Source organism: Malaya genurostris, chromosome 3, assembly GCF_030247185.1.
Source record: "Malaya genurostris strain Urasoe2022 chromosome 3, Malgen_1.1, whole genome shotgun sequence".
Classification (NCBI taxonomy): domain Eukaryota; kingdom Metazoa; phylum Arthropoda; class Insecta; order Diptera; family Culicidae; genus Malaya; species Malaya genurostris.
Window position 1 is genome coordinate 232,730,431 of NC_080572.1, and position 19,787 is coordinate 232,750,217.

The window sequence follows — 19,787 nt, forward strand, 5'->3', positions numbered from 1 at the left end:
ACGATATTCCGCACCGAGCTTTTCGCACCGTAGCAACTGTGTCGGGTCCGGCTTACCTATACATGCGCACGCCCGAAGCTCAGCCATAGCCGAAGCAGAGAAAAAGTCAACGCCGAAAAGCTCGGATCGGTCGGTTCGGCCGAATGCGGAGAGCCCTTTATTCGTAAATGACCGACAACAGAACAAACTAAGAGAAACGAAGCATTCTCGTTTCTCATTGCAACAAAGAGAGAGAATAATTGCCAACGTCACTCTTTGCTCTATTACAAGACGAATCCAAACTAACAGAATTTCAGTTCTCATTCTTTCATCGATGTATTGAAAATCTGTGACACTTGGCTATAAAAAGTAACTAACATATGACAAATCGAAGTAATTACATCCCAGAACCTCTTTGGAAACCAAAACTACTACAAATTCGAACACCATAAGGCAAACGTTATTGTGAAACCTTTTTCTGTAATTTTCGATTCTCACAGCTTCGGTTGAATATCGACATTGCATACTATGGGATTTTCACTGCAAATTGCAAATGACTGAAAGGGCAAATGAAAGAAAAAACGCTCCCGCTTATGTTATTGACTGGACATGGATTTCGTTCTCATAGTTTGCAAGCGAAGCTGAGAGTGACAGTAATTTCTTGTCATTTTCGTCTATTTTAAGTCAATGAAAATGACTTTTATTAGCTCTGGTTCGAATAGTTGCTTTATCTTAGGCATGGGTTCGAGTGAAGCGTGTCTTTTTGGGAAACAGAACCGATTTCATTCAGGGCCCTGCAAGTTGCTTTTGTCACGCATGAAACAAAGAAAATGGCTTCGCCAACTAGAATTTTTCATACTGATCTCTCGACGCATATGTCTAGGTCATCATGAGAAGCCAAAATAAAACCTAACCCGTATAGTATTAGAATCTTTTCCGGAAACATTGTGTTCTACATATCATTCATATGAACACTTATGCCCTATTATGCTCAGTAATAAGAGGTCATTATCCATTTCCATGCAATCCGAAGCATGCTTCGTCACTCACGATACAATCCGTAAATTCAATCAATGCTCTAGCTCCGATACAACAAACAATCTTCACATTATTCCCAACACGGTTATACAGGTTTTTGCCATAACAGTTGAACTTTTTGACCTGTTCTATGCATGATTTTGCAACTTTGTCGGTAGTTGGTTCCTTTAGGGGCCAGTGCCGGTCCAGTGTATGTTCCTCAAGCTGTATGATTTTCCGACTGTTGATTTGGTATGTTGTCGAACCTTAATAAAATGTAAATCGAAACTTTTTACAGCAGTAACGATTGTGGATTTGTTTCGCAAAAGTTGAACAAACTTTAAGAATCGTTGTTACTTGTTCCGTTTGTTGAAATGGTTGGTGGAAAAAAATTGATTTTTTTTCTCACAATCTGATCTGGTATAATTATTTTAGACTAAAATGGTAATCGATATGTGGACTGAAAATTCATTATCTTGTTTGAATTGCTGTCTAGCTCAATTTCATTGCTCCTAAAGCACCAGTCGATGAGAAACCCACATCAAATGGTCTCCTGTGAACAAGTATCAAATTGTCTTAACTGTGCTGGGGACACATAAAACTGGACCGAAACCAATAAATTTATCCTGTACCCTTTCCGTAGCTGGCAGACTAATATAAATAACGAGAGCCTTGATTTAGATCCTGTTTCGTTCGCATCCGGGCCGGTTTACCGGAGCGATGGAATCGATCGGTTGAAAGTTTATGTTTTATTTTGCTGGTCCGACTAGAGTGCTACTGTTTTACCGTTAAAGATGAGGAAATACCTTGGGGCACACGATAGAAGATTGTTATTGTTTTGTTTGAATCATGAAAAAAATTCCCTTGACAGAAGAAGTCTTCTGGTGCTTTCTCCCGCCCAACCATTTAATTCGGAACCTACGGACCGTAAATTATAAAGCATTTATTGAAATGGCGCACCCATTGAACCGTGTCAAAACTTTTACTTGTGCTTTTCCGATCGTTTCGGTGGGGCCCAAGATTCGATTGAAGCAGTTAGCAGGAGGGAGGTATTTGCTTTTCTCCCAAATGAACCGGGCGAACACCTTTTCACCGGGGTAAACTTTTCAGTTTGCTTTGGACAGTAAAGGGCAAACTTCTTGTGAAAGATTAATAAATTTATCGAAATATTGGTCACAGATTGCGGGTGAAAATCCATAACATCCGACCTCTAGCAATTAATTCTATAGTAGCTTTATTTGGTGCTTTGTTTTAATGCTATGCTCAGGGATGAGAATCGATATCGGAGGTGGGAAACTTTACCCGTTCATAATTGAAAAGACGATTGAGTTCATTTACAAACGCTTCAAGTTGGATAATGAAGATCGAATTTTTTGGACAATATGGAACAATTTGGGTTCATGACCGTTGGTTAATGTGACTTGAAGAATTAAAAAATAAGTTTCCCGAAGTGTCCAAGAACAACACAACAAAAACCGAGCTAAAATTTGAACCAACTTCCAGCACTCTGAAGGGCACTCGCTCCGTATCATAGTCACCGCCTTCTGCGCCCGCCCTTTTCATTCCCGCGGAAAAAGCACTAATCCATGACTAAGGAAACAGCAAGCAGCAAGTAAGAGCAGTAATAGCTTCGGGCCAACCGCACGTATGCCGGTGGTTTCCGCGAATCCTCGTCCGTAAGCTGCTGCTGCTTCCTGGGTGCTGGGCTTCTGGTGGTTTGGCAAATAAGAACCCACTCAACGGGCGCTGTATTTAATCTTCTTACGATGACGGCCAAACTGTCTGGGGACTGACGGCTGGCTTTATTAATTAAAAGTTCTGACAGAATGCGGGCTCTGCTTACCCATAAGTTATATTCCATTATGTACCGAACACGCAATTGTGTACAAACACGGCTTGGAATAGCTAACGACAAGCGAGACAGCATAAGTAGGTAGCGCTTTTCGTCGTTCGGTCCCTTCGGTTCGCCGCCGGCCTGATAATAATCTGATGTGAGTGGAAAAGGAATTTAATTTTGCAAGAAGGATTAACTATTACGATCCTCGGATTCCCAGCATCGGGAGCCGGTGGGTTCGCTGATGGGAACCCAACCGATATGTTTTTTTTTTCTCTCGAGGGATGACTAGATGCTGTGGGTGTGTGTGTGTGTTAATGTTACAACCGCACCGAAAACCTTTGGGATAGAACAAATTGCTGGTTTCGGACAAACTTGAAGTGAGTTTTTCTGATGTAGTACGTTCCATAAATATTAACCAGCTTTCGTCATTTCCTGTGAGCTTTTTTTCTGTTTGCTTCACAAGGCGAAAATGATGAAACGTTCCAGAAGCATTTAACATTCAAGCGATTGTATTGAGATAAAAGTTTTCAACGTTTTCCATCGAACTTTTTGGGCTGCTTTTTATGTTTTTTCTCACGCTCGGTTTGAGAACAAGTAATTTCAAGCTAATGTTTTTTCCATGAACTTTGCTTACCAAAATTAAGCCCGTTTCATAAATGCATGGAAATCGTTCCACATTGAATTTCTAACTCACTTCGAGCAAAGCGAACTTTGATTACCGTACCATAAACCTGGCATTAAATTTATTTCTGTAGCGATTACAAAATCATTAAAGAGAATGCTGTGTTTTGAAATTGCTCCAAAATAGCTAACCCGGGACCTGGTAGCAAGTTGTCAAACTTCATCTACTCGGATTCGGAAAAAAAACTTTGCAAACGTTTCCATACTAGACAAAAAAAAACGTTTAGCAAGGATAGTTCGAAAACTGTAAATTGTACAAAAATGGTGTTCAAGAACAAGTTGTAGAAAATCGATTGAGCACTTGAAAACTTTTTCAAGAATTAGAAAATCAACCGAAAAACTGTAATGAAAATAAACGTATTTTTAAAATAATTTTATTTTAAACCTCAACCTAAAGTCCACGTTCTATGCAAATTTTATTAGTGTAATTTGAAAAAAATGAGAAAGGTTCAGCTAAAACTATTTACAAAGATTTGCGATACTTCAAGTTTTTGATAAAAAAACAGTCATTTAAACCCTAGAATATAATTTTATAAACTAAAATAAATAAAATTGTCTTCTATTAGTAGCCGTTCTCAATTTATCTAGATATGGAAGTAAAATCGTGCTTAATCCACCTAGCAGTAAGATGATACCATTTTTTTATCAATCAGCATGTGTTTTTCGCGTGAATATTCTTCGTTGTATTTAGTTTTCATGAAATTATTGTAATGCCCGTCGATTAAGCATTCCATGAGATGTAGAAGTAAGTTCCTCTTAAATGTTTTTGTCACTATTTATGATACTTTCAAAAACAGTCTTCAGAACGAATTAGTATGATGAATAAATTGAAATAGTTTTGAGCTCAACTTTGAAGATTTTTTGGTATCGTCATCTTCTATGACAGTTTCATTTAGTAAAAAGCGTTCAAGCAGACAGGTTGTTTTACTGGCTTGTGAGTTAACGGGTCAAGACAACTTTAGCTGCAGGTAAACAAAACCCGCCTGCGCCAATTGCAAACGCAGCAAAGGCTGGTGTACAGTCAATAATATTAGTTTATTTTCGGCGTAAAATGAAGGTATTAAATTTATTTCATATATCTAAAGAATTGACATCACGATTTCCCGCTACCAAAGAGATAGTAAGAGTCCATAAAGACAAGATCCGCGTTGTAGTCGATCCCTTAAAGCAGGCTAACGAGATCGTTGTTTGTGAATTATTTACCCGCGAATATCGCCCATATATTCCTTCGAAAGACGTTGAAATAGACGGTGTTATCACCGAAGCGGGTCTTTCGGTTAAAGAGTTGCTTGAGCATGAAGTTGGACGTTTTAAAAACTCTATGCTTGAGAGAGTTAGGATACTCGAGTGCAAGCAATTGTACTCAGCATCTTTCAAAGAAGGAAACAAAACTTATCGACCTTCAGATTCGTATCGAGTAACATTCGCTGGATCTGCCTTGCCTAGCCATGTCCACCTCGATCGAGTTCGCCTTTCTGTTCGGCTTTTCATACCAAATGTTATGAATTGCACGAACTGCAAAAATTTTGGCCGCACAGCTACTTACTGTAGTAATAAGTCGAAATGTATAAAATGTCAAGGGCCTCATAAGGATAATGTTTGCGATAAAGATATTGAAAAATGTGTTTATTGTGGGGAGGGTCCTCATGATGATCTTTCAGTATGCGCTGCATTTAAGTTGCGTATGGACAAAATGAAGCTTTCTTTAAAAGCACGGTCTAAGCGCACATATGCAGAAATGCTCAAAACGATCATTTATGTCCCACCTTTGGAATCCGGAAACGGTTTTTCTAATTTTGCGGAACCAGAGGAATCTGACTCTGACGGAAATAGTGAAGATACCTCGTTTGTCACTCCTCAAGGGTCTGTTAAGAGGAGATTAACAAACCACAAAATACCAAAAAAGACACCTAAAATTACACCTTCAAAAAAGATCCCCGTGTTAAAGCTAAAAAGCCAAATTTAAAACTAGAAAATGTGCCTCCTGTTTTGTCAAATTCACAAACAAATCCAGGAATTAGCTCAAGAAAAGACAATAATCCAGTGGGCTCTTTTTCTCATTTACCAACAGGATTACTGAAGTTTTCAGAAATTGTAGAATGGATTTTCGCAGCATTCAATATTTCTGAACCTCTAAAGACCATCATAACGGCATTCCTTCCAATAGCTAGAACTTTTTTGAAACAGTTATCAGCTCAATGGCCAGTTCTCTCAGGTTTTGTATCATTTGATGGATAATTTATCATCCGCCGCAAATGATTCAATCACTGTCCTGCAGTGGAATTGTCGAAGCATCATGCCAAAACTTGATTCATTTAAAGTTTAGTTGCATAGTCAAAAATGTGATGTATTTGCTTTATGCGAAACATGGCTTACATCAAACATAGCCTTAAATTTTAATGACTTTTACATTATACGTATCGATAGAGACTCCCCGTATGGTGGAGTGCTTTTAGGAATTAAGAAATGTTATTCCTTTTATAGATTAAACATTCCTTCGACTTCTAGTATAGAAGTTGTTGCTTGTCAAATAAACATTAAAGGAAAGGACATTTGCATTGCTTCGGTATATATTCCTCCAAGAGCTCAAGTTGGACAACGACAGCTTAATGAAATTGTCGAAGCCCTTCCTGTTCCACTTTTGATTTTAGGAGATTTCAATTCGCACTGAATGATGTGGGGTTCCGTTTACAATGATAGCAGATCATCTCTAATATATAATATTTGCGACAATTTTAGCATGACGGTACTAAATATGGGTAGCATGACACGGATCCCAAGACCTCCTGCACGTCCAAGTGCATTAGATTTATCTCTTTGCTTGACTTCAATTCGACTAGATTGCATCTGGAAAGTATTTCCTGATTTACACGGTAGCGATCATTTACCGATCATCATCTCAATTAGCAGTAACAAAGGCATTGCTAATTCAGTTAATATTCCAAATGATTTGACAAAAAATATTCACTGGATTAAATACCAAACTTATTTCAAGTGTCTTAACTTCAATGGAAGAGCTCCCCCACTTGAAGAATATGACTTTCTCGTTTGTTTGATTCTGGAGGCCGCTGAACAAGCACAAACCAAACGATTTCTTGGTCCATCGTCTAACAGAAGGCCTCCAAACCCTTGGTGGGACAAAGAGTGCTCAGATGCTAAACACGCGAAACAAAATGCTTTCAAGACGTTTTTAAAACGAGCAGGAGGAACTCCTCAGAATTTTGAAAAATTCTTGACTTTAGAAACCAAGTACAAGAGCATATTTCGGGCCAAGAAATGTAGCTATTGGAGACATTTTGTCGAACGTTTGTCAAGAGAAACCTCAATGAGCACCCCTTTTAATACGGCCAGACGAATGAGGAATCGTAACGTAGGAAATGAGAGTGAGGAGTACTCGACTCGATGGATATTTGATTTTGCGAGGAAAGTTTGTCCAGATTCTGTTCCTACGCATAGCATTATTAGGGAGTCTTCTTCAAATGATGATTCCATTGATAGCCCCTTTTCAATGATGGAATTTTCCATAGCACTCATGTCTTGTAACAATAACGCTCCTGGGTTGGACAGAATTAAATTCAACTTGGTGAAGAATCTGCCCGACCTCGCAAAAAGACGTTTGTTGGAATTGTTCAACAAGTTTCTTGAGCAAAATATTGTTCCACCTGACTGGAGGCAAGTGAAAGTTATCGCCATTCAAAAGCCGGGGAAACCAGCTTCCAATCTCATATAGACCCATTGCGATGTTGTCCTGCATCAGAAAATTGTTCGAAAAAATTATTCTTCGACGTCTCGACACTTGAGTCGAGACGAAAGGTTTGTTGTCAGATACTCAATTTGGCTTCCGAAGAAATAAAGGGACGAATGATTGCCTTGCATTACTTTCGTCTGACATTAAAATTGCCTTCGCTCAAAAACAACAAATGGCCTCTATATTTTTAGACATTAAAATAGCATTTGATTCAGTTTCCATTGATGTTCTTTCAGACAAGCTCCACCAACATGGACTTCCAGCGGTTATAAATAATTATTTGCACAACCTTTTGTCAGAGAAGTGCATGTATTTTTCTCATGTCGATTTGGCAACATTCAGAAATAGCTACATGGGTCTACCACAAGGCTCATGTCTCAGTCCGCTCCTTTATAATATTTACGTGAATGACATTGACAGCTGTCTAGTAACCCCATGTACACTAAGACAATTGACAAATGATGGCGTGGTTTCAGTTACTGGACCCAAAGCTATTGATCTGCAAAAAGCATTGCAAGATACCTTAGATAACTTGTCCGTTTGGGCTGTTCATCTGGGTATCGAATTCTCTGCGGAGAAAACAGAGCTGGTCGTCTTTTCAAGAAAGCATGATCCCGCGCAGCTTCAGCTCCATGTGATGGGAAGAATGATCCAACAGGTTTTAACTTTGAAATACCTCGGGGTGTGGTTCGATTCCAAATGCACGTGGGGAGGACACATTAGGTATCTGATAACGAAATGCCAACAAAAAGTAAATTTTCTTCGAACAATAACAGGATCTTGGTGGGGTGCTCATCCTTGGTGGGGTGATGGAATATGGATGCGTTTGCTTTCGTTCCTCTGCAAACTCTCATATTATCAAATTGGAGCGAATTCAGTACCGTTGTTTGCGAATTGCTTAGGTTGCATGCATTCGACACATACAATGAGTCTTGAAGTTCTGGCGGGGGTTCTTCCATTGAACAATCGTTTTTGCTTTCATCGCGACTGCTAATAAGATGTGAGGTACTGAATCCCCTGGTTATTAATAACTTCGAAAGGCTAGTTGAGCTTCAATCTCAAACAAGATTCATGACAGTATATTTTAACCATATGTCACAGAAAATCAACCCTTCAAGATATATTCCTATCCGTGTCAGCCTTCTAAATGTCCCTGACTCAACTTTATTTTTCGACACATCCATGCAGAGCGAAGTGCGTGGAATCCCGGAGCACCTACGCTCGTTGGAAATCCCAAAAATATTTACATGTAAGTTCAGGCATATTTACATGTAAGTTCATGCATTTTTTTTTTTATTTTACACGGACGGATCACGAATTGAAGAGGTTACTGAGTTTGGTATATTCAACAATAATGTTTCGGTTTCCTTTAGGTTTCAAGAACCTGCATCTGTTTATATAGCAGAGTTGGCAGCAGTTCATTATAGTTTGAGTGTAATCGTCCTGGGTTGGCGGTTCAATGCATAGGACGCTGGTCTTAAAAGCCAGTTGTCGTATGTTCGAGCCCCGACCTGGAAGGATTCGTAGTGTCAGTTGGATCGTAGCACCAGCCATGCAATGGTTCTGTACACTCTGAATCGGCTGCTAAGTCTGTTGAAACAGAACGTCAAATTCCACTACAGGAATGTAATACCAAGTCTTTGTTGTTTTAATTTCATTCGGGTGCGACTTCCGGTTCCAGAACTATAGGGTAGTGTGTTAAATCATTTAGTGCGACTTTCTTTTCAACTTGACATAACTGTTTACAAATTGTTATGGCTATGTAAGTTCATACTCAAAGAAAGTTTCTTATTTTATTCAAGAATGAAAAAATATTCTATACAGCATCTTCTAGTGTAATTTTTGATAATATAAGTAATACAGGAAATGCATTATTCCACCACGAGGTGGATTAAAAAAGATTTTTTAGTATATTTGATTTCTGTGCATTGTATTGGCGGTTTTGTTAGTGCTTTCAAATGTTCATTTCGTGCTGAATCCAGTGATTGCTTTCGATTACGTGAAAATTATTATTGCGTCTCAAAAATGTAAATATAGTCTCATATTTGTAAGAAATCATGAAAGGGAGCACAATAACAGTTAAAGTTTTGATGTCTGCGAGACATACAAGAATTACTTGTTTTCAATCGCTTTCAAATTCAATGTTTTCTCCATCTCGTACAAAACAATCAACTTCAGTCTGTTGGCTCTAAGTTTATATTCGCTTAACTGAACTGTAATTTAATTACCTTGAATGTTCTGGTTTCGTTAGAAATAAAATAGATTTTCTGTGAAAAATGCACCACATCATGTTCATGTGAATCAGTAAATTAAATGCCTGGTACAGTAAGAGCGCAGAACAAAGGAAAATGTATCAAACATTGAAATATATACCACATTTGTTCACTTCTTTCCAAACCTCCTAGCGTCTTAGGAAACGATGTGCAGAAAAATCTCTTCGTCTAATAAGCCCACATTTGTTTTCCACCCAAACAGCATTACCACCCCTCAGAAGCGATAATGAAAAAGCTTTTTCAAGTTTCTCTCTCACGTGACCATAACCTTTCGTCTCACGACATCAGCTCTCGGCGATTTACTGACAAAAAAAAACAACATCGTAATTTCTCTCATCTCTTATTTCACTTCTTCTCTCCTCTACAGAATCCTACTCCGCAAGAGCGAGCTCAAATGACAAACAAAAACGCTGAAGCCGGGACAGCTCCGGAAACCGGTTCACATTCTACCAAACAACAAGCACCACTGCCACCACCACCAGCAGCACCAACGGCGACGGCATCATCATCGTCATTAACGTCATCACTATCGTCGTCGTCGCCTGCTGCCGTCACGGCGGTGGCAGCACCACCACCACCAACAACAGCAGCAGCAGCAGCAGCAACACGGATGACTACAAGCGCGCCGTCGTCGATGTTCGCAGCATCCAAACAACCTGTTCCAAAACACCACAAAGAGCAACAACCCGAACCGGAGCCGTCGCCGTCGTCGTCGTTGTTGTCTTCGGTGGCGGCAGTGAGTTCCTTATCGGTTTCATGCTCCACCGGTCCACGGAAAGGTTCCAACGAAAGCGAGAGTTTGCGCACGCTTCACCATCCAACGACGGCGGCGGCGACGACGACGGCCGCTGTTGGTTCTTCAGCTGCCGCCAATTCAAGTGCTGCCGAGAGCGTGAGTGATTTGCGGAGAAAGAGTGACGAACCTTCGATGGAGCACGTGGACCGACTGGCCAGCGGTGCTGCTGTGATGGCGGGAATGGTACCGCCAGCAAGGATCAAAACAAAATCATCCGTCGAAGAACTCAGTACCGATCTTGCCGTCTCAGGTGAAACAGCGCAGCAGCCAGCGTCGGGTCGTTTGTTGGCAGCTACGGTCGGCGTCCATTCGAACAGGTACGCGTGCAAGTAGTGTGTGTGTTTCGCGTTGGATTTGATTTTTGTTTTCTTTTTTCCTGTTGTTGCAATCTGCACATAATTCCGAATCTCTCGCTCTCATCCTCGAAGGATAACGGACTCTCCGGGTCTGAGCGAGGAAAATTGGGACGTCGTGCTGGTTGGTGGACCCCTCAGTTGCATTTTTCATGCATAATGAATAAGTTCAAGTGCGACGGGACTATATCATGATATTCCGAACGGATTCTAGTTTTTCTGTCTTCATAACGAAGTATATCTCGATGAACAACTGATTAAGTTGTGGTTAGGTTGCATTTATGAAGAAAACAGTGGCCGAATTTTCTGCTATACCTATCCAGTTCTATTGGTGATTGATGTGATAATTACATCGTTTGGAAAGGATTGAATTCATGTGCTTAAGGGTGGACCCGCATACGTTCGCTCAGAAGGAGTAGCCTTCGCCGAACGGTTCGCTGAAATTATTCACTGGCTGGTAAAAGGACTCGCACCCAGAGGGAAGTGATTGTTGCTCCATGTGTGTCTGTGCCTGGAAAATGTTTTGTTGTAGCGGTTTGGTTTTCATCCGCCGTGGGTGTTGTGCTTGAAAGTACTAGCAATAAAGCGGTGTGTTTTGAATGTGAGTACTTTGTGCGGGACCTGTTGAGTCGGTGTGTGGCAAAGGTGTGTTCCCCGGAGACATTTGAGCAAAATTAAACTTCCATACAGTACAGTGCCGCTAGCAGGATGAAGTGGGCTTGTTATGGATGCCTGCCTGACTTTCTCTGCTGGCTGGGAATTTAGGCAATTATGCGCGCTGCTGGATATATAACCTATTCATGGCCCCTGGGGGATACGTGTCGCGAGATAAATCAGGACTAAGTATAGTATTGCAGCGTTTGAACGAAGGTCAAACCGTCTCGTGGATTGTGTGCGGGTAGTTCGAAACGTAAGAATCACGATTTATTTTATTTTCAGCTTTATGCGAGATGAGAGTTCGTAAATTAGAGCAACAAAATCGTCGTACCACTTCTCGGCGTAACGTCGTCTGTAGAGTTTAAATTTTTCAATTTTGTGAGACGGCATGGGCGAAGTATATCTTCTCTCGAGAGCAAAAAAAATATCTTTTTCTTGTTTAACTTTTGGCGCCAAGAAAGAACCGAACTTTTACTTTCATAGTACAATATCAGGGCAGGCTAGAAAAACTGTTTCTTATTTTTCTATGTCAATTCCAAAAATTAGACTTCTAAGATCGGATGCTTAAAGTTAAAAACACACGGTCTTAAAATTCAGTTACCGTATTTTCTTGTCTCGACCAAGAAGACATTTAGTACTAGTTGGATCGCATGAAATTGGAACACAGATAGATATAAATTTAAGTTTATTCTTGGATATGGAAGCTTTGATACTTTACTGGAATAAAACTATTAACTTTTTTTCCACCTTGCTTTTCTCATAAAGAGAGCTCTACAATAACTGTGTCCTTTGAACCGTGTGCCATATGCCATGGCTGGGACGATTTCCACGGACTTTAGCACTTGTGGTCGCACATGAAATTCCTAAATTTTATATCGAGCCGATTTCTGGACACTTTTTGCGTAGATGGCATGGCTGATTTTTGCATACTTAATTTTGAATGAATCAATCAATTAAATTCGGGAATTTTTTTAAAATCTGACTATCGGTTCCAGAGTTGCGGTTGATTATTGTTAAAACTTCTATTTCCAGAGTACTTTCTGTTTTCCTATAAAGGAAGGCCATGCAATCGCTGTGAATCCAGACTTTTGAACCAATGCACAGTGGTTCGAATCAATACAATCGTGGACATAAATCAGTAGCTGCCAAACCGGTCTTTTAATGCAGATAGTGGCTTTTAAGAAATTATTTACAAATATATACCGCGTAATTTGATTCTATCCCTAATTTTTCATGGCCTACTTTACCAAGAAATATAACCATAACTTTTTTTTCTTCTACAAAGTTGAAAATAATTTACTTTGTCAAACATACCAAAAGTCTAGGTCGTACCGTTTCGGATATACAAAGCGTTTTTATTGCCGCCCCCTAAAATCAGTTTTTTATTCATAATTCGTTTCGAGTTATTTTACATGCATACTTTGTTTGGAATAATTGAAAAAAAAATCCCATATTTTTGTTGAAGGTAGTGCATAGGTTTGTTGTTTCCTGGCAAAGTTATACAACATTTTACCTTTTTTTACCTATCATAAAACCTTACACCGAAATGAAACATGCAACTTTATGCAGCTGATTTTTACAAAATTTATAGGAAAAGATATGCCTAATACTATAAAAAAAATCTAAGTGGAACTCGATGGAACAGTTTTTAGGCCTTTTCAAAGTCAGTTGTAGTTATTGAGTTATGACAACCCCCTTAAAACTAGTTTTCTAATCACAACTTGTTTCAAGTTAGTTTTTTATACTTACTTTATTTGGAATAATTGTAGAAAATATAAAATCCCATAATTTTGTAGAAGGTAATGTAAAGGGTTAATCTTTTCTGGAAAAGTTATACATCCTTTTACCTATTTGGACCTAGGAAACCTAGTACCGAAACGAAATATGCAACTTAATGCAGCAAACTTTTACAATACTTATAGGAAAATATTTTCCTAATTCAATTTATTTTCCAATGAGCATATCCTGAGTACTATTCGTGGCTTGATCACAGATTTTTGAAAAAATGACCTGGCATCCCTGCTGATAAGGTGGAAACAAGCTACGAGCTGAACGGATCTTCGGCTCTTGAAGAGCGAGTTATACACGAGAAGAAATCTGTGCATGAGCTTTTGTTCGTTCTTCCAAATGTGCATCTATCCTTCTCTAAGGGCTGAGGACAGTACCGTAAAGTGGTAGGTTTTTTGTTATTTTCCCGTTTCAAATTATATTTTCTTGGAAACGGTGCAGAATATAGAAAAACCCACCTGACAATGTCTTCGAAATTTAGTTGAGAATATTCTGTGAAATTTTGAGAACGATTCATTGAGTTTAGCGGTCGTGCTGTATTTTTTTTCTGACTGAAGAACTGCTGAAAATTGGAACGCTCGGAAATGCATACCTCTACTTGTTCATCGAATATCTCGGCTTTGAAGGCTTGTATCATAAATCTACCGTGACAAAGTCTAGATAATTTAGTTTAGATGCGATTAGTACATAAAAACATATATGCTATCGCGGTAAAAATAGAGTCTTGTATTTTTCTGTGAAACAAAGTCAGTTTCAATGCATCCACCATTTTTTTTCGCGTTGGTTTCCTGATAGCATTCTGAAAAAGGAATGAGAAATAAAATTGGCTCGACAAGCCTGCTAAAAACACAGACGTTTCATTGTATATAAACACATTTTTTGTTTCGCAATATTTTTTCATTGTTCATTGGAATCTATGTAATGTTCAACCCATACGATAAATTTATGTGATAAAATTTCTCATCAAAATTATAATATGTAACAATGCTGGCAACCCGGTAGAGTTTGCTCATATACGAGAGAGTACAAGAGAAATACGATGCGCAAAGAGAATTGAGCGAGCCACGTGGTCGATTTAAAACTCAACACGCGACCCTCTGTCCTCAGACTTTAACAGATTGAGTGAGCCATTGTCAATAAGAAATCTTACCTCTCACTCAGTAGGCTTAGGTACATTTAGGGATGCCACTTTTGCAGATATTCTCAAATATGACAAAATAATAATTCGCAGACAAGTTAGTTCGCATAGCATTGTTCTTTGTGCATCAATGATTTCGATCATGAATGTGAAAGAAAAACGGAGTAAGAAAAACGGCACAAAAAACGGCGCTCATAACAAACCTTCAGTTCAATCTAAATGACCTGATGAGCTGATACATTGAATCGGTTCCCTTCAGTGAGCTGATCGGTTCGGAGCTGCTCACCGGTATGAGCACATTTCTAAGTGAGCGTCGTACGATCAATATATCGTCTTAAACGTGTTACTTCGCGATAACTCAATTTATTTACACTTTAAAAATGGAATCTCTTCATAAAGGTTTGTACTTTTACAATATTCATCATCATATTTTTTTTAGAAAAGATTTTTCCATATTTTTAATATGTGTTGAACTTTTGATAATTTTTCGGATTTGCAATATTTAAAACTAATTTTAAAAATTGCATCGAGTTCCACTTAGTTTTTTTTCTAATACTGTTAATTGTCAAAAAAAAACCAAATAAAAATTCAACAACTTGCTTCCTATTCCTATTTGGCTCGAATTTTGCATATGGAGTTTACTGGAAGTGCTTAAGGTGAAATGTAGCGGAATGCGAAAATCGCGTTTTTGATCAATTATTCAAAAACTTATATTCGAAAAACCAAAAACACTTAAGTTTTCGAAATCAAATTTATCATAACTAAGTATTCTTAGAATTTTGAAATTTTGCTTTGCCGATCCGTAACTTGTTAACTTGTTATACAAACAATGTGATAAACATTGAGGGTCAGCTTCGAGCCAGTCAGCATGGAAAACTTATTGGAATTCATTGGTTTTTCAATTATTATGAATACAATGAATCAACGCTTGATTTTCCTTTCAAAATCGATTGAATAATAATGAACTACGAAATAACTTTATATTTAATTTTGTGTCCCAAATATGTGCTTGAGAAAAGATTCACTAAATAATTTTAACTGCATGGTAAGATGAACTATTAGTTATAATTGGAATGTATTCCAATAATGTAATCTATGAAATTATTAAACTATTGATGATTTCTGGCACCGGAGGCCAGAGGACATTTGATCTTCGGTTCGTTATCGTTGAAATAGACATTCTCAGCCGACTCATAGCAAAGCTTCGATTACATGGCTAGTGCTACGATCCTATTGACACAATAGAAATAATACTTTTTACTTATTCGAAGATGATAATGAAAGTCAATTGGAATGGAATATATTGGCATTGAATGTATTCGATGAGTAAATTCGACCGCGCTCTATCGTGCGAGTCAAGTAAATACTTTTACGTAAATTCTATCTCATCGGCGGGAAGGGCCTGGTTAACGACTGGCAAAAATTTCGAGAATAGTTAAATTTTATCTCGTCTTCAATCGTTCTTTTGAAGAAGAATCCATGCTTGCTACTAAACTCAGGCATATACATGGTTAGCAAGTTGGTCAATACATATACATATAGCCTCATGTTAGTCATTCATAATTACTCATGATTCATAGCTCTAGTGTAAGAGTAATCACTAACAATAACGATTGAATTAGCATATATTCAAAGTGTGAAGGATTCAAAAATCCATTACGCCCAGTCTTTTTTACAAGCCAATATAACGAGAGGTAAACTCACTGCGCTCAATCATTGAAAAAAGTTCTTGTTTCTATGTGTCCGTTTTTCTTGGTATGCTTTGTGCGACGATTCGTTCAACTGAAGCAGATAAAATTTTGCGCGCATTATATGACGCTACATTTCACCTTAAGGTGAAATGTAGCGGAAGGCGAAAATCGCGTTTTTGATCAATTATTCAAAAACTAGACCGATTTTCGAAAAACCAAAAACACTTAAGTTTTCGAAATCTAATTTATCATAACTAAGTATTCTTATAATTTTGAAATTTTGCTTTGCCGAGCCGTAATTGGTTTTTGAAATGTATAAACGGTTACTGTTCCGTCCCACGGGGATGATTTTAGAACTGAAAAGTAGTGTTTGTAGCAGAATTTCACAAAGAATCTGAAAATGCAACTCAAAATTATAAAATATTAGCTAAAACAACCGAAATTTGAAAAAGTTTACATAAACTTTTCCGCATTTTTTTTATTGCTTGCGCGCTGCTGTTTCGTATTGAGGTGGTGTGAGAAATGCACGGTGGGCACGGTGGCATTATATCGTGAGCAAAAATGACATATCAAATAATGACGCGAATTTATGCAGTATTGGGTTTTGTGTTGAAATAACAACGAGTTGAATACAATAAAATGGGTATTGGAAGAAATCGTTTATTTTCTAAGTAACTGTCATTTATAATGCTAATAATGTCCAATTCTGTTGAGTTCAATGCATTGATGTTGCTGAAGCAATAAAGCTTGGCTGTGTAATATCGTATAACAGGTATTTTAGATTGTAGCAATTTTTATAGCAAAACTATAACTTCATCATTGACAAGCTACTGTATGAAATACAAATCAAGTATTATAGTGATACAAAAACAATGTGATAAACATTGAAAAACAACAGGCATATACATGGTTAGCAAGTTGGTCAATACATATACATATAGCCTCATGTTAGTCATTCATAATTACTCATGATTTATAGCTCTAGTGTAAGAGTAATAACTAACAATAACGATTGAATTAGCATATATTCAAAGTGTGAAGGATTCGAAAATCAATTACGTCCAGTCTTTTTTACAAGCCAATATAACGAGAGGTAAGGCCACTGCGCTCAATCATTGAGAAAAGTTCTTGTTTCTACGTGTGCGTTTTTCGTGGTATGCTTTGTGCGACGGTTCGTTCAATTGAAGCGGATAAAATTTTGCGCGCATTTTATGACGCTACATTTCACCTTAAGCTTTCGAGCACTATCGGTTTGCGAGATTGAGATTGATTTCCACAAATCTAGATTCAAATGAAAGATCTTAAGGTACCATAGGCAGCTATTGAATTTTATCAAGCTCCAGTTTCGGAATCACGGAGTAAAATGTGTAATAAAATCAAAATGAAATGATTTATATTGAAATGGAAACGATCGTATTCCCATAGACTGCTGTTGATTTTTTTCTGTATTCGACTTTCGGTTCCGGAGTAACGAAGTGAAATGTGCTGAAATATGAAAATAATAGTGCACTGAGATCACTGGACCGGTTTCCATGAACTAGGTTTAAAATGAATGGTATTTCATCCTGGTTAGACTTTCGGCTCCGTAGTAACGGGGTTAAATGTGCAGAAAATGAGGTAAATACAGATAAATGCAGATTTTCTCATGGACCTCTGAATCGTCCCTCCAAAATTGAATTAATTGTTTTACCTTTGATTTATTCTTTTCGACAAACATTAACTGGGAGAGACGAAAGATATGAAATGAAAAGACGGATAGGTATTATAGATTGAATCAGTTAAAAATTTAGAACGGAAAAACTAGCCTAGGCAGGCTCACGTAAGCATGATCAGAAGAAAGAAATGAATTCTATTTTACCTTCTACTTGAGGGGGTTGAACACTAAATTCGAGTCCTCCAGTGTGGTCGGGTAACAAGTATAGTTCTTCACCACACTATGCAACTGATACATTTTCAAATTTATTTTTGAACGAAACGAATGTTGTTAAAGACAGTTGAAATCGATTTTGTTAGAAAAATGTAAGGAAAATGCCATATTTTCTAAACACTTTTAGAATTGCTGGAAAAACCGAGTTGCGAACAGAGCCTCGGAGACCCATAGTGTTATATACAGTTCGATTCGGCTTGACGAGATCGGAAAAGTCTCTGTGTGTAATTTTTCCAAAGATGGTTCAATTGATTTCAACAAGCTTGAACTCGTTTGAAAGTTTCTTTTGGGACATATATAAAGTTCGTAGATCAAATGACTGTGACTTCTGGTCCCAGAGATATGATGGTATAAGTGAAATAACCGACTAAATGCGATGTTTTTCACCGCTCGATTTCTAAGAGATGGTTAAACCGATTTCAACTTGCCCAGTTCGTTTGAAAGCTACCATTGAACCATTGATCAAGTTCAAAGATCAAATGGCTGGCACTTCCGGTTCTGAAGATATGATAGCATAAGTGACGTAAGCGACAAAACGTGTTGTTTTCTTTACCACTAAATTTTCATCACAGATGGCTGAGCCCGTTTTATTACGCTTAGACTCATTTGAAAGTTACTGTTGAATTTTGGATGACGTTCTAAAATCAAATGGTTGTCACTCCCGGCTCTGAAGATATAATAGTATAAGTGAAGTAACCGACTAACCGCACATTTTTATCGGCTGAATGCTCTCGAAAATGATTCAAAGAATTTCGATAAACTTAGGCTTATTTTGAAGAAAACAATGTCAATCAAATTTGCAAGGGTTCTGACGAACGTTTCCGGTTCGACAGATGTAATGCTACATATGATGTAACCGACAAATCCAGGTGATTTTCAATGTAATGAATTTCTCGGAAATGGAACAATCGATTACGAAAGACTTAGACTCGTTTGATAGCTACTGTTAGAGCAAATTCAGCAGCTGCATGATTCAAATGGGTGGTCTATAATATAACTGAAACAAACGTATCCCCAGCAAGCCGTTTTAGTTTTATTTATTAGTTTATTGGCAGTTCTATTGTCAAATTTAGAACTGGCATACATTGCCGTTCTATTTTGTATGTATTTGAAACAGAGATATAACGCTGCTGGGGCGACCAGTTTATTTTGTTATAATTTCTAGATTTAAATTTGAAAACTGACATAAATTATGCATCTAGAACTAGAACACTCCTGAATATGCCCTTAGGTTATTTGGTTAGCTCACAATACTATTGGCTGAGGATAGAATTTTACAAATGTTTTAATGAAACTATTTAAACGGTAAGAGAAATTCATTGTTACACCACTAGTTTTTTTGTAGATACACATACTCAGTGGAGGAAAAATTTGCATAGTTCTTGGGGAATATTTAAACAGTTCCAAAAAGAGTCAAAATACTGAGTTTATACGATATTTACTACTGTTTAGTTGTTTTTTTTACCATCACTTAAATAAGTCACCAGAACCTAAGTTCTTGACCAGGAAGCTGAGTTCAAGAACTAATTTCGAAACCTAGGTCTGGCTCAGACATTAGTTGCAAAATTCAGGTTCGGAATCAAGATTAAGAATTCAGTTCTAGAATTCCGAATTCCGAACCTGAATTGAGCAACTGCATTCAGTTCCAAAATCTAGTTTCAGAACCTAAGTTCCGAGTTCAATTCTAGCATGCAGGTTTTGAATTCTAAACTTCAAATTTGGAAATTAATTCTGCAACTGAATTCGAGGATCAAATTTTGGTTCAGAAGTCAGTTCCAAAATTCAAGTTCGGAACTCAGATTTAAAATTTTGATTCAGAATCCAGATCATAAATGCCTATCTCGAATTTTGTTCCAGAGTCCTGAAGTTAAATTCCTGAATCAGAACTCGCGATTAACACAT

The 19,787-nt window shown here is 37.9% G+C and overlaps 1 protein-coding gene across 4 annotated transcripts in view; it reads left to right on the plus strand.

The window, feature by feature from the left end:
• LOC131439010 (uncharacterized) overlaps nucleotides 1–19,787 on the plus strand; it is an 803,522-nt gene that overhangs the window by 147,868 nt on the left and 635,867 nt on the right. For all 4 annotated transcript variants that reach the window (XM_058609483.1, XM_058609481.1, XM_058609484.1 and 1 more), the window contains one exon: nucleotides 9,903–10,648. In XM_058609483.1, the coding sequence (XP_058465466.1) occupies nucleotides 9,903–10,648 (746 nt within the window). The remainder of the gene's footprint in view (nucleotides 1–9,902; nucleotides 10,649–19,787) is intronic.